The sequence below is a fragment of the Drosophila subpulchrella genome, chromosome 3L, assembly GCF_014743375.2.
Source record: "Drosophila subpulchrella strain 33 F10 #4 breed RU33 chromosome 3L, RU_Dsub_v1.1 Primary Assembly, whole genome shotgun sequence".
Classification (NCBI taxonomy): domain Eukaryota; kingdom Metazoa; phylum Arthropoda; class Insecta; order Diptera; family Drosophilidae; genus Drosophila; species Drosophila subpulchrella.
In genome coordinates, this window is record NC_050612.1 from 27,130,324 (window position 1) to 27,146,271 (window position 15,948).

Here is a 15,948-nt window from a genome sequence, read left to right on the forward strand (position 1 = left end):
AGTACCATCACTAAAGAAAAGCTGCAAAAACTCAGTTGTTATTTTTTATTGCAAGAATTTGAAAGTGTTAAGAACTAGAATTGTGCTATAAGAAAACTTGAACTAAGAGCAGTAAAATGTTCAATGGTCAGCCAATATAAGAGTCTATCAAAATAAGTACAACATAAGAGATGGCATTAGTTACCCGCCAAATGACGCATCATTTTTTGCGCGTTAAAAAACCGTAGAAACTGACCCACAGAACAATCACCATTTTGTGTCACTCATTTTATTGATTAGCCTGAGCGGCCTGAAAGAGGGAAAGCACGGAAAATGGGGCGAGACTACGCATATGTAGCACTTCCGCACAATCGGATGATCTGCTCACCTCCCATTGGCCGCAGATGTGTACTATTGATTTCTTGGCATCCACAACCACTCGCTCACCCACACTCAGCCATGTAACTAACAAACTGGCCATTATTATCTCTCTGTCAGGTTCACCGCATCCATAACCACATCCCCATTAGCCAGCTCATCCGCTACGAACCGCCATCCGGCCGAGCACAAAGTTCAAGTTCAGCATCCGCAGTCGTCCAATCCGCGCTGCCCTGAGTCATGTCGTGGATGGCCTTTGGAGCCCTGGCCTCCGGTTTCGGTATTCCCCCCCCCCCCCCCCCCCCCCCCCCCCTTCTCAATCATTAGCTCTTCTTGTTTCCGTGTCGTGTGGCCGTGTCTAGTAGCCTAGCTGAGAATGTGTTTGTCCCATGAGTAAACCTTTTGCCCACTCTTATCTAATGCTTTATTGTTTTATCGACCGCAGTTCTTCAGCGCCTGCTGGGTGGCGATCAGCCGGCCAACAAGGTCTTGGAGATCAAAAGCGAGTCCCTGGGCACGCTCCAAGTGGTGGCCCGCGATGACGCCATGGTACTCTTTGCACCGCCCTACAACAGCAACGACAAGCGGGCCCAGTATGAGATCATCCTGCAGCGACCCACCTCGGACTCCAATACCACATCCTTCAGTCTCTACCGGTCGCCAGTGCAGCAGGAGGCCGAGGAGCGCTTCAATGCCTTTCTGCAGAGGCTCCCCGTCTTCGTCAGCATTGTCAAAGAGGTTCTAGAGAGGATTTCAAGCCAAACGGAATGCATTTAACCGTATATATCTTTTGTAGTACTACAATGTTAATGGCCTGCAGAAGGCCTGCGATGCTCTGGCTGATAATCCCTCCTGGACGCTGGCCCACATGATTGCCTACTTCAACCTGGTGGATTATATCAGCAATCCCAAGATGTTGCAGTGCGTGGACCAGGCGGATGCCAACACCCTCATGTCGCCCTTCCAGCTGGCCATCAAGCAGGGCCACATCGAGATGGTGAAGGTGCTGCTGCCCCTCAGCAAGCTGGAGCACTTGGATATCAACAGCAATTCGGTGTTTCACTATGCCGCCAGCACCACCAAGGAAATAATCAATGTGAGTGGCTGCCCTTATGCGTAAGTAAACCACATTTTAATCTTTATTATTCCAGCTCGTCACGGATAAAAGCACAGTGAATCTGAATCACCTCAACGCGGACGGGTATACTCCTCTGCATGTCGCCTGCCTTGCCGACAAGCCGGAGAACGTTAAGGCCCTACTCCTGGCTGGCGCCAATGTCAATGTCAATGCCAGCAACATCACCAAGCTGCACAAGACATCCGCACCCACCACGGTGACCTCGTTTCTGCGCACCAATGTCAGCAAGCTGTACACACAGGACATGAAGTATGGCGGCACTCCTCTGCACTGGTGCTCCTCCCGTGAAACCCTGCACGCCCTCATCATGGAGGGCTGTGATGTCAACCTAACCAACTTTGAGGGACGCACCGCTCTGCACGTGATGGTGGCCAGGAATCGATTCGAGTGCGTGGTCACTCTGCTGGCCCACGATGCGGATATCGATGTGCTGGACAAGGAGGGAAACTCGGCCCTGCACATTGCCATCGAGAAGAAGCTGGTGCCAATTGTCCAGTGTCTGGTGGTCTTCGGGTGTGACATCAACCTAAGGAACAAGGATGGCAAGAGCCCACGTCACATGGTGGGCAACGATGCCAGTGGCAACAAGGAGGATGAAATACTCTACATCCTGCACTCGGTGGGGGCCAAACGCTGCAAGGAGACGGGCTCAAAGTGCCCGCCAGGATGCAATGCCAAGGGCAACTACAATGGCATTCCGCCGGAGGCACCCGAATCCGTGGAACAGCGCGAGCATATAGAAAACATGCTGGCCAGCACCAGTCGACAAGTGATGGGCAATTTCCTGGGCGCGGCGGCCAATGGAATACTGGAGAAACAACAACCGGCACAGTAAGTAAACGTTTGCAGCTTTTATTGCAAACTTCTTTAACCCTTTACTATTCCAGAAAACCTGTTGTGGTCGACACTGAAAAGGAACTGAAGGGCCAGAGCATAATGGATGCCCTGCTGGGCATGTTCACCACCAAAGTAAACGCAGACGAGATGAAGAAGGACACCTCCTCGGGCAGTTTGGCCAGTGGTTCGGCTACGCCTGCTTCGGTCAGTCCGGAGCAGCTGCCATCGCCCACCTCGCCCATTGCCGCTGAGATAGGCGATAAGCCCTACGGCCGTGGCCGACTGCTCTGCCTGGATGGCGGTGGCATTCGTGGCCTGGTCCTGGTCCAGATGCTGCTCGAGATCGAAAAGCTTTCGCGCACCCCTATCATCCACATGTTCGACTGGATTGCCGGCACCAGCACGGGAGGAATCCTGGCCTTGGCCTTGGGCTGCGGCAAGACGATGAGGCAGTGCATGGGCCTATATTTGCGCATGAAGGAGCAGTGTTTCGTGGGCTCTAGGCCCTACAACAGTGAGTTCTTCGAGTCCATTCTGAAGGACAACCTGGGCGAGTTCAATGTGATGACTGATATCAAGCACCCAAAGATCATGGTCACCGGCGTGATGGCAGACCGCAAGCCGGTGGATCTGCATCTATTCCGCAACTACACGAGTGCCAGTGATATTCTGGGCATTGTGACTTCCATAAGTGAGTTATCTTATTAATAAATATTGAGAGAGTCCTAATATTTTATTATTCTCTTTAGACAACCGCAGAATTCCGCCTCCACCGCCGCAGGAGCAGTTGGTCTGGCGTGCTGCGCGCGCCACTGGAGCTGCTCCTTCGTATTTCCGCGCTTTTGGACGCTTTCTGGACGGCGGTTTGATAGCCAACAATCCCACGCTGGACGCCATGACTGAGATTCACGAGTATAATATGGCCTTGCGCAGTGCTGGACGCGAGGCAGAGGCCATACCCGTGTCCGTGGTGATGTCGCTGGGCACAGGCCACATTCCGGTAACTGAGCTGAAGGACATAGATGTCTTCCGGCCGGAAAGCATCTGGGATACGGCCAAGCTGGCCTACGGCATCTCCACCATTGGTGAGGATACTAAACTGGATTTTGGGAGACTTGTTCTATAAAGATGTGTATGATTTCTAGGTAATCTCCTGGTGGACCAGGCCACCTGCTCCGATGGCAGAGTGGTGGACAGAGCACGCGCCTGGTGCAGCACCATAGGCATACCCTACTTCAGGTTTAATCCCCAGCTGAGCGAGGACATCGCCATGGATGAAAAGGACGACCAGAAGCTGATCAACATGCTGTGGCACACCAAGGCGTATATGCACGCCAATCGGAACAAGATCATCGAGACGATCAACTTCCTTAAATAGCATGCAAGACGGATTTAGACCGCATTTGCTGTAGCGATCTCTTCCTAAAGAGATCCTTTCGACTCGTGTCTGTGTACTTTAGATTGGTTTCAGCCCTTTCATTTTCGTTAAGCACCTTTTCAGCGGTCTAAATCAGCCCACTCACTGGGACTTCCCCTCCCAATAACACCGAAATCCGCCCCACCCTCCAGCCTGAAAAAAGGAATCTGAGTTTTCTACTCCCCCAAACTGGAAAATGGCGTTCCCCGTCTGCGTTCTTTGATTTTTCCACTTCCGAGGCTTTATCTCCAGGATTATACCAAACGAATTACGCTTTGCATGTTGTGTTATTGGATTTAAGAACGTACTTTAATTTCGAAATTCGTTTAATATTTGTATTTTAAAACACCTGTGTATTTTATGTGGCCCTCCAGTTGAATCGTATAATGTATAATGGATAACAAACATTCCGTGCCGCTTTGTTAGAAAATGAATAATGTAATGTAAACGAGCACGAATTTTTAAATAAAACTTTTTAAGTGTTTAATCCTGTTTCGAATTGATTTACAAAAAGAAAAAGGTTTGCTTTAGAAGGTTACAAAAAAATAGAGCTTTACAGATTAATGGTAGTGGTAGGAATGCGGGATGAATTATAATTCTTTATATCACTTTTCAAATTTGAAAACTTGGAACATTCCGTTTAGTTCGGGAAACAAAATTAAAAATTAAAACGTTTAGAATATGTTTATCAAACTAAAAATATTTATGAAATAACAATTAGTTATCAAAATAAATATAAAATTCTATTATGTTAAGTTTTTTCAGAGGAGGAATTTAAAATTAACTTTAACAAGAAAGGAAGTTAGCTTCGGCAAGCCGAAGCTTATATACCCTTGCAGCTATAATTATTAAATTTAAAAACACAAAAAATTATATTCCCAATAGTATAAGATATGTCGAAAAATACCGAAGCTATAATTTGTTTCATATTATTTTCCCACCAATTTTACGATCGTTCCTATGGCAGCTATATGATACAGTCGTCCGATTTTAATAAAATTTAATTCGAAATTCAAAACTAACTAAAAATAATATAATATAATATAAATTGGGTTTTAAATATATGTTAGTAAGAGAAATAAGTATTGGAAACTTATATAAGCGAGATATATCCAAGTAATATTCATATTTTAAGTTTACTTACGACTTGCCGCTCACGGGCATAAATTTATGCGCCTATATACCGAGCACTTTCAGAATAAACAGTTGGGAATTATTAGATATTCAAAACCAAAATGTGCTCAATGTGAGAAATCGTTCTTAAATCAAGGCTGTTTGTACTTGATTCTAGCACGGTGTTTTTCCCTGAGTGTACCAATCGCGCTTTGGGTACATACATATCTATAGATTTTATATGAAGTGCAGCCATTTGAGTTTATAGTAAAGATTTTTAACCCAAAAATGTGTACATGTCTGATTTGGTGGTACGAATACTTTTAATCAAAAACATCGATAAAAAAATTAACAACTAAAAATCTTAAGTAAAAGGGTGGCATTGTGACTTGAACCTGCGTCACATCGATTTCTAACCAAACGTTTTAGCCCTCTGCCCTACCAATACAGCAGCCCGGCCGCTGACATGTTTTGAAATTGAATACTTCGCTCCGACAGATCATGCAAAAACAAATATTTGTCAGAAAAAATATACATGTCTTAGAAAACGTTTATTTTTTTAAAATTTTATTTTTTTTTAAAGTTTATATTTTTGAGGGTAAGAATAATTTTGGGTTAGGGTATTCATTTACAGAAAAAGAAATGCAGAACAATTTTATTTTTGCGTGAGCTTATCTATTTTTCAGAAAATAATTTCTAGAAATAAATAAATTTTTTCTAGTTTTTAGGGCGATTCCAGCTTATGGTAACCATTTCCTATACTCATAAACGCTTTCTTGGCTTGAGAAAAATGTTCTTGATTTAAGAATAACTTCCTTAACTTATGAAAGAATTTTTTTGCAATTAGAAAAAAGAAATTTTTATGATTTCCCAAAATTAAGGGTTCGTTTTATTTTGATAAATTTATTTTGTAAAACAAATTATAAGTAATGAATTTTTTAGAAAACAAATTACAAAATACAATATACAAGAATATACAAAATACAAAGAAAAATTAAACAAAATATCATCACTATAAAAACACTTAAAAAAAATAAATTCAATTTACTAAACGAAAGAAAGTATTCTAATATTATAAAACTTTAAGGCCATTCACTCAAAAAACCAAAATTTTATTGAGCGACATGTTAAACTGCAGGGAAAACCATATCGAATTCCCTATAGACGTTTTCCCGACAAAGTACCGATTTAGCTGGTACTGCTTTTCTTGTCGCTAGCTGTTTATCTTGATGAAGGCGTGCCGAAGGCTTGAGTCGAATTCAGTGCCATATGTATATTTAGTCCACCAAAACCGTGCTGCGAACCACAATTTAAAAAAAGTGGTCCGCGATAGAGGGTTTTTTAATCACCCATGAGCAATTTAGTTCGGATATTTGTAGAAAATCAATATATTTAAAATGCTGTGGACTTGGGAAATTAGCGGTAAAGTTATTTATTCAAAGATTGTGACTTCTACGATATTGTGAAGGAAGTTTATAGTACGATTAAAACGTGATTTTCGCGGGAGAAAAAAAATTGGATAGCTAAACAAATGTACCGGCATAACTTTATTATCTCTGTTTCTGTTCCTTCAGTTTTGGTGATTTCAACGATCTGCAATGTCCTTACCATTGCCGTTTATAGTTACGTAGAGAAACTCCGAAATACACTCGGCAAGTGCGTTATTAGCTGCCTATTTAGCTTATTCATTTCGCAACTTTGTTGGATACTATACGTTTGGGAGTTATTGGAGTTTATGCCTATTGCCTTTGGTATGTTATTGAATGAATATTTGGTCAGATTGCCAATATTTTGTAAGCTTTAATTATTTGCAGCAAATAGTGTTTTAACTTTCTTCGTGGACGCCTACGATGTATGGATTTCTGTCATTAGCTTTCACTTGTGGCAAACATTCAAGCCCCTCAGGCGCGATGATCATCGATATCAATTTCAGGTCTACAGTGCTATTGTGTGGATCACGGCTGCTGGCAGTGTAGTATACCTATTAAGTGGCTTGAATATCTGGGTGTTTGAGCAAAGTAATTTTACATAGTGTTTAGAAAGTATTGCGGTAAAACTTCTATAACTTGTACCAGCCGTTAAAAACAAAATTAAGGGGGACAATGTACGTATCTACAGTTTCACTTTAGAAGTTAAGTTAATCTAGTCTAGTTGGAATTTCAAGCACTCGAACAGAATCCTTTACTTAAAGTCGTGAAAATTTATATTGATGCACATAAGAAACTTACACTGAAATGGCCTGATAGATTTTATTATTTATAATCAAATGGTGTAATACTATTGACTCTTTGGGCATTGACTGTACTAAAAAACCAACTCTGTGTCAGGTCTCTATTTTATGATATTGCAGATCCAACGTATATTGAATTGTATCATGTTTGTCTTGACTGTCATTAACATTCGGAAAGTAAAGAGAGAAATTATGAGGTTTGAGCAACAGAAAGAAACCACAAGGACCTGCTTTAATTTCGATGCCCAAACGTAAGACAAGGCGTATACCGGTTTCTCGAATATAAAGTTTCATCTTGTTTCCTTGATTTCTTTTTCAAACATAGTTATGCAGTCTACTTGAGAATTTTCGTCATCATGGGAGTAACTTGGATTTTTCAAGCCATTGTTAATTATTTTCAGAAGTTGAAGGTTGTCGACGATGACTTGGGTAAAAGAATACTTTATGCCCATTATAATTTTTTAGGTATTATCTATTTTGTCTTGCTTGTCCTTAAGCGAAGCACCCTTATGCTTTTAAGAGATAGGTAAGTCATATGCGGTCAAAAATGACACTCCAATAACACGTTCTCTTTTCCCACAGCATTCATGAAAGAAGAAATGAGAAGCTAGTCCGTGCTCAGAGGAAAAAAGACCTGGCACAAATATCTAAACACATCCAAAGAAAAAACATAGTAGTATAACTCGAATCTCTATTTTTCAAATAATAAATTCGAGTTTGAGAAAAAATAGATTGTTCTTGTTTTCTAAAACTATGTTCTTTAAATCACTTTAGACGTACTTTTACACCATTTATAACTTTCAGAATGAATTTATTATACCCGTTACTCGTAGAGTAAAAGGGTATACTAGATTCGTCGGAAAGTATGTAACAGGCAGAAGGAAGCGTTTCCGACCCCATAAAGTATATATATTCTTGATCAGGATCACTAGCCGAGTCGATCTAGCCATGTCCGTCTGTCCGTCTGTCCGTCTGTCCGTATGAACGCTGAGATCTCGGAAACTATAAGAGCTACAATACTAGGATTAGGCATGCAGATTCCTGAGATTCCTGCGCAGCGCAAGTTTGTTTCAGAAGAGTGCCACGCCCACTCTAACGCCCACAAACCGCCCAAAACTGTGGCTCCTACAGTTTTGATGCTAGAACAAAAATTTTAACTGAAATGTATTCTTCTAATCAATACCTACCGATTGACCAAAAAAAAAAGTTTGCCACGCCCACTTTAACGCCCACAAACCGCCCACAAACTTCAAAAAATCGTAAATATGTACGCGGATATCTCGGAAAATATTAAAGATAGAGAAACGGGATTTCAGATTTAGATTCGGTAGGCTTGAGCGCAGCGCAAGTTTGTTACGCGAATATGCCACGCCCACTCTAACGCCCACAAACCGCCCAAGTCTGTGGCGCCCACAATTTTTATGCTAGATAAAAAATTTTAACTGAAATGTATTGGTCTCTTGAATACCTATCGATTGGTCTAAAAAAAAGTTTGCCACGCCCACTCTAACGCCCACAAACCGCCCAAGCCTGTGGCGCCCACAATTTTCGTGCTAGATAAAAAATTTTAACTGCAACGTATTGGTCTCGTCAATACCTATCGATTGATTAAAAAAAAATTTTCCCACGCCCACTCTAACGCCCACAACACTTAAATCTGTCTACCGCCGGTAGGTGGCGCATTTGCTGCTTGCATATCTCCATTTTCCTTTGGTCCCTTTAGCTGAGTAACGGGTATCTGATAGTCGAGGTACTCGACTATAGCGTTCTTCCTTGTTTTTATACTTGTTTTTTTTTTGGTATTTTACTAGTTATCATTATTAAATATAGATAACCTTATATATTAAAATACATATGTATTAAAACAACTAACGAATAAGAAAAAAACTTATCCTATTGCGTGTGTTGTTTGGGCGGTAAAAACTTTACATACGCAAGTATACATACGTAGTTGAAAAGTCGAGGGGAAAATTGAAGAGATTGAATTGCAAAGTTAACGAACATCTCACAAATCGGTTAGGAACTTTTTTAACGTAGTTATAAAAAAGACTGATTTTAGAACACATTTAAATAAATGGACGGTAATTATACCCGTTACTCGTAAAGTAAAAGGGAATACTATGTTCGTCGGAAAGTACATACGTAACAGGTAGAAGGGAGCGTTTCGGACCCCATTAAGTACACTGGTCGGCATATGTATTTTGACAAAACAAAAGTTAAATATACTTATAGTTTGAATTTACTTCTTGTAAACTTTTGGCATCAATGGAAAGGTAATTTAAATGCCGTTTGAATGATACAATACATTTCTTAACCCATTCACTATTTATTGAAAAGGACGAATTTGTGTAAGTCTACTTTTAAATTTTTTTAAAAAAAATTTATTTCCTCGACTTGAAAATTTTTATTTTTAGATGCAAAAAGTTTCTTCAAACAAAAATAATAGTAACTGCAAAAAAAATTTTTTAAAAATCATTTTGCTTACATATATATTACATGTATATTTTTTCCGATTTTTTGAAAATGCTTAGAAACATGCATTTGAGCCATATTTTTCTGTTTTTCATACAACTTTTTTCCGACATTGTTACCTTCAAAACCTTCATTAAGCCGGGCTTTTTACCCTCTGAGCGCGGACAAACTGCTTTTTTGGACTTCCTAGATATCTGGAAGGAAAGAAAATTGGTTAATCGAAGATCATGGTTAATCATATACACCCAAAAAAAAATCTTCGAGTGTCAATTTGATAAGCGTGGGTGAAAATGACACTACACCTAGGATCAAATTTTTGGGATCAATTTGATCCTAAGTGAGTGTCAAAAGTATACTACATTGTATGAAAAATCTTTTTTGATCCTAATTAGTGTCATTTTGACCAAATCCAGGGTCTCGTCGATACCAATAATTGTATTTCTGTTTTCGAAATTCGAACTGCGCCTATCGTGCAAGCAAGCGTAGTTATCGATAAATCATTGAGAGCTCGACATTGTGTAAAAGACGACAAATATTTCGGTGCGCATTACTATAGTAATGTCAGGAAGGCCCATATCAAAAATATGTCCCCTCTAAAGGAAAGATAGATGGTATGAAAAACAAAAGTGTTTTCGATTTACTCAAAAAGTAGAAAATATTCTTTTTAAAACTTGTTTATCGACCTTTTTTTAAGTTAGCTTATATATTCATTAAATTGCCATAAAGAATGGATATCAACACAGCGCCTCCAGGTAGGATCGCAGTAGGAACCCACACGTAGACATTGTAGGCCAGGAACAGAAAACGGGGTCTTCCATAAATGATAGATCACAACTGAGAGCCAGAAATTGTGTGCAAAAAAGAAGGTGAAGGAAACTGCAAGGACATCAAAAATGAGTCTTCATGTCCCGAATAAAACATACGAACCTTCTCTAACGGGAGCGGGTATTGAGAACCAAGTTTCGAGATAACCTAAGCTCTGCCATACGAAGATGCTAAAAAGGCAGCTTATAACGCACTTGCCGAGTGTATTCCGGAGCTCCTTAACATAAAGATAAGCAGGGATTGTAAGGATAAAACATGTTAGCGGAATGACTGGAAAAAAAGGATGAGATTAATAATTAGTTTCGCAGACCAACAAAATTCGATATGCATTGTATCTGCAATATCCGAAAGTCAGTCAGGAACTTGCGACGTACCGACATTACCGAAAAAAAGCCGACGCCATTTAGGATCTACAACCTACTACACTTCAAGCCAAAACTCGACTATTACCCAAGCTTTATAACTTTGCTTCGAAGCCCTGCATATCAGTATAAGTACACCCAAGAGGCGTAACGCATATATTAAAGTATAATTAAGAACATTTCAATTACAAAATGCTTGTAGCTCGAATAAATTTTGAATTATTTGTTCCTTAATGTGTTTCATATTATTTGGTAAGAGGAAGAAGACAACTTAATTGCTATTATGAGGCTATGTTACCTGTGGAACTGGTAGTATTGTACGATAAACGTTCATGTTTTCGTTGGGTTGGCCAATTTTTCGAATTTTAAAAAAGTGTTCTGGGAGCAGTAAATTATAGATCCAACATGCCTTTTGAACGTAAGGGAGTCGCTATCGTGAATAATCGGTATTTGACATAAATTTGTCATAATTTATTACCCACTCTCGACTGGGCAATACAAAATCTCATCGGGGACTACTTTAAGATTGCTTAGTGCAATGCCTTAAAAGATAAGTAAGTTTGATATTGTAAGAAGTAACAGAATTCTGAATTTTGTTGTCCATATTCTCAGCTTATTAGCTTGGGTTGGCTATTATTGTGACCGCATCTGTATACAAATTTGTTTTTTTTATTGAAGTTATATGTGTATTTTCAATCTAATAATTTTTGCGGCCGTCGACCAGGTGTAAATACGTGAACAGGCGGGCCATCTGCATAGAAACGTTGTCCTCCATAGTGAACTTAAATGAGAAAAAAAATATTACATTCAAAAATTGCAAGCGATGTCACCGTCATTGCAGTTCGAATTTCGAAAATAGAAATACAATTATTGGTATCGACGAGACCCTGGATTTGGTCAAAATGACACTAATTAGGATCAAAAAAGATTTTTCATACAATGTAGTATACTTTCAAATTGATCCCAAAAATTTGATCTAGGTGCAGTGTCATTTTCACCCACACTTATCAAATTGACACTCGAATATTTTTTTTTGGGTGTAGTCCCACACGACGACCAACGAGTCCCTCAACGACCACCGTGGGAAGCTTCGTTCGGTCGTTCTCCATTGCACAGAGCCGAAGGGAAGAAAGGCACATACATAAGTGTGGCGGCGCAGGGAGACCGGAACCGGTGCGGCAAATGCTATAAAGTGTATCCAAGCATCAACAAGGCCAGCCACTGCCCGTGCAGGCCGGAGGAGCTGCTGGTGCACTGCCCGGACTGCAACTTCAAATGCAAGTTCATGAGCCAGCTTACCGCGCACAAGGGCGGCTGCCGTCGACGCCGGGCCCGCACTTTGGTTGCAGGTCAACTCACTCACTCATCCACAGGCGCAATCCCATTCATCCGCCATCTGTACTGCGCTCTGCGATCTCTGCATCGAGACCCTCACAAGCTTGAACGGAGTCCACTTACGCCAACTGGACCAGGAGCAACGAGCAAACCTACGTCCTTTACATTTTACATTCGCGCACCGGGGATCCACCATATTGAGAAGTGCTAGGGCTGCCGAAACCGAAACCGGAAACCGAAACCATCGTTACGTGTTACGTGGAAGTGGCCGTACGCCGTACAGCAACATGGTCACCCAAGACCACCCGTGGACGCATTCTCCAACGTTTAGAACAGCTTCAGTGCCAACAATTTTTCCTCGGCCCCAACTTTTCAGGAGCCCAAAACCAGGTGAGCCAGACTAGCTAAAACGACTAATGCCAAGTATATATAGAATATAGGGAATTTAACGTTACGTTACGTTACGTTTTTCAGAACAAGATAAATCCCGGGCGGCAGGGTCACACCAATGACATGTCAGAGTGACCAAAGTGGGCGAGAACTAAGCAAAAATAAACAAACAATACACAGGAAAATAGCAGCGCGTGCCTGGCCAGAGATTTTTCGCCGCAGGACCGAGCACCGGAACCAGGACCACAGACGCAGTGCATCGCGGACAACGGGGGACGCAATCCGAGTAAGAGCGAGACATGGCTGCGGCCACCAACAACGATTCCTCCACCTCCGGCGTGGAGGCCAAGGAGGAGGTGGAGATGTCGATGTCGATGCCGATGTCGTCGCCCATGTCGATGGCCATGGTCCTGGCCAGATCGACGCCGATGGCCATGCCCTCTGCCAGCGCCTCCAAGGGTATTATGATAACGCCGCCGCCGCCGGCGATGCCGCCCACGCCCACCTCGTCGCCGAATACGCACGGCGAGTGGCCCCACATGAACATCAACCTCAACCTGAACCTTAACCTGAACATGAGTTCAAACACCAGCGCGAATGCATCATTCCAGCTGAGCAGAGACCGGGGCGAGCACTTCGCCCTGCCGCATCTGCCGCCCCTGCCGCTGAATCCCAATGCCCCCAATGCCGAGTATCTGCCCAGCCTGATCCATCCGAGCACTCTGCCCTCGGGCAGCAAGAGCTTCAAGATGCGTCCGCGTATGCAGCGGCTGAAGCACTCCTACAGCTACAGCAACATAATGGTCCAGTCGAATGGCCGCAAGCTGCGCACAGCCGCCTCCACCTGCAACATCGAGCTGCTCAACCGCATCCTGGAGGGTGGGGCCAATCCGAATGCCGCCGATGAGTACAATCGCAGTCCCCTGCATCTGGCCGCCTGCCGTGGCTACATACCCATTGTCCAGCAGCTTCTGAAGTACGGAGCCAATCCGAATGTGGTCGACTCGCTGGGGAATACACCGCTCCATTTGGCTGTGATCTCGGCCAGCTCCAACAACTTCAACATTGTGGTGGGTGTGCTGCTGCAGGGCGGAGCCAGTGTCCATATGTACGACCGCAGCAACAAATCACCGCTGGAGTTGGCCGAGGCCAAGCTAAGATTGCTCCGCAATCGCTACGATCATCCCACGCCGGAGACGGCCAAGATCCTGGAGGACATGTGCATGCTGACCACGCTGATCTTGCGCTACATGGTGAAGCAGCAGCGCGAGCTGGAGGATCTCTCTGCGCTGGAGAAGCGCCTGCAGAACCTGAGCACCAGCGATGACCAGGAGCAGGTCGTGTCCCAGACCGCAGACGAGCTGCTTGCCAGCGTCGAGCGGCTGTCCATCAACAACAAGTAGATGGAACGGACGCTGGACGCCAAGGGAACCACCCATCCGCAGGCGGGTCCAAATTGCGTTCGATGAGTTGAGAAAAAGTGAGTAGGAGTTTTAGAATAAATCTAACACTTTGTAAAACACAGATACCAATTAAAATGTAAATTACTCAAACAGTAAATGAGTAATTCAAAAAACCGGTACAAATCTGAGTGACTTTCATACCATTAATATATAATACAGATATAAATGAAAAATGATTTAAAAAACATACATTTTAAAACCCAAGTTGAGGTCTCATTAATTTAATCTCCAAAGCATGTGACTTCTTATTCGTCATAATTTATTGTGACTCACAAGATTAAATATTTGTACAACCTTTCAGAGAGTGCTATAATTTAAAAAGAAGTATGTAACGCAATTATGAAAACATCCTTAACCTTGCAGCTTTTTATATTCTTGGTCCCCATGGAAGGATATAGACATATTAGTACACATATATCTTGTGATATATTCTTGCTCAGTCTAGAACTAAAAAAACATATTCAAAAGCTAAAATTTTTTTAAATGAAAGTTATTTTATTTTTAAAAAATCCCATATCTAATACATGTTGTTCCTATCGTTGCAGTTTGTTTATCGTTTCCTAATTTGGCTGCCGTTGAGCTGGAGTTGGCATCGCGACGAGCAGCTGGGGGAGGAAGGGGTCCTGATTGCGATCCTGATCTCATCAAGCTGCCAAAGGCGACCAACGCTCTCAAACACACACAAGCACACACACCCACACAAACAAAAGAAAACACACATTGTTTCATGCGATCTTTTATTAAGTATTTCATTTAAGGTTCATTGTTTACACAATCAACAAACATGATTACATTTTAAGCTTTACGTTTAGCGCGCCAAAAAAAAATCAAGTTATGTAATAATGATGCAATCGCAACTCAAGAGGACACCTAACAATTTGCTACATTACATATAACTAAATGACTACATTACATGGAAATCGTTAAGTGTCTATTGTATACTACAACAAAAAACCATAAGCGTGTAAACACTCTCTGAACAATAAACGAAAAACCAAACGGCCATTTGACTTAATCCGCAGATAAAGCCGAAATCTGTAACAACATATATGTATAACTCGGAGGACTTGTGAGTAATTCTGGTTTGTGGTGGACATTTTTGATAAGGATTACGGATGGTGAGTTATAAAATCTATAAATTATCTAGGTGAACAATGTGAGGGACGAGCCTTGGAATTACAAAACTTCAAATATCTTCAAATATGGCAGTTTCAATATCAATAAATATTTTTTGGGTAGATATACTAATTGACATCATTAATACAAATTTAAAAATCCATAAATTCAATCAAAAATCGGAGCTTGAAAGGTCTCCATAAATCTATTTAACAGCTTTTTCCTCTTAGCGGTTAAATGTATTCAAAAGGCGATTAGGGGAGCCCACGTTAGGAGTTTTTATGAGTATTTATGTGTAAACTTCCCATTAACATGCGGTGGATAACAAAAGCTAAACATTTCCAAGAGGTTGCCCACGACGAAAATAGCCAGCGAAGTTTACGAACCCAATATTGATGGTAAAAGCAAGTTGATACAAAATAAATGTTATAAATTAGGTAGATCAAAATACGCTCAAAAGATCCGCATTTCATTCATAACGAAATAATAACGGAAGCTAGACAAACGACCAAAACACTTTTCCGGACATAAATAAAACAGTCCCCATGGGTGGGGGTGTATAAACAGGCCGAAAAACCCGAAACCCGTAAATTCATTCAAACTAGTGAAACCGCCACAAAATACTATTTTTATCACATCTGCACCTCACACGGAAAATCGTAGGAGGGGAAAAGCGAGAGGGAGGGTTTTGAGTGGACAGCTGGATAGGAAAATAGAAGAAAACCCGTGTCTCCTCTTCTTCCCACGTCGGTTACGTTTCGTTGAGCGAAATGATCAACATATTCAAATTGTCGTTACGCACGCTACACAGAAATCAGCATTGTGGACCTTCTTAACAAATATTACCATACACTGAAAGATAAATTAAAAGATTAACCCATTTTAGTTTTATA

The 15,948-nt window shown here is 41.7% G+C and overlaps 2 protein-coding genes and 1 long non-coding RNA gene across 4 annotated transcripts; 2 read left to right on the forward strand and 1 right to left on the reverse strand.

The window, feature by feature from the left end:
- On the forward strand, positions 1–4,236 carry LOC119553922 (85/88 kDa calcium-independent phospholipase A2). Of its 2 annotated transcripts, none has more exons than XM_037864611.1 (7): positions 1–126; positions 803–1,095; positions 1,154–1,453; positions 1,509–2,326; positions 2,383–3,023; positions 3,082–3,417; positions 3,478–4,236. In XM_037864611.1, exons 1-7 carry the CDS (start codon positions 117–119, stop codon positions 3,708–3,710), a joined length of 2,631 nt encoding a protein of 876 aa, XP_037720539.1. In that variant the 5' UTR covers positions 1–116; the 3' UTR covers positions 3,711–4,236. The 2 variants fall into 2 exon arrangements, with proteins under 2 accessions (XP_037720539.1, XP_037720538.1); XM_037864610.1 differs by lacking the exon at positions 1–126 and adding an exon at positions 267–637.
- Positions 4,237–10,077: 5,841 nt separating this feature from the next.
- On the reverse strand, positions 10,078–12,470 carry LOC119554797. The gene is made up of 3 exons (XR_005219839.1): positions 12,115–12,470; positions 10,492–11,532; positions 10,078–10,440 (listed from the first exon to the last, which is right to left on the reverse strand). It is a non-coding gene; the product is annotated as an uncharacterized LOC119554797 (long non-coding RNA).
- LOC119554796 (ankyrin repeat and death domain-containing protein 1A) lies at positions 11,788–14,938 on the forward strand. The gene is made up of 3 exons (XM_037865845.1): positions 11,788–12,476; positions 12,561–13,956; positions 14,485–14,938. Exon 2 carries the CDS (start codon positions 12,776–12,778, stop codon positions 13,877–13,879), a length of 1,104 nt encoding a protein of 367 aa, XP_037721773.1. The 5' UTR covers positions 11,788–12,476; positions 12,561–12,775; the 3' UTR covers positions 13,880–13,956; positions 14,485–14,938.
- The last annotated feature ends 1,010 nt before the right edge of the window (positions 14,939–15,948 follow it).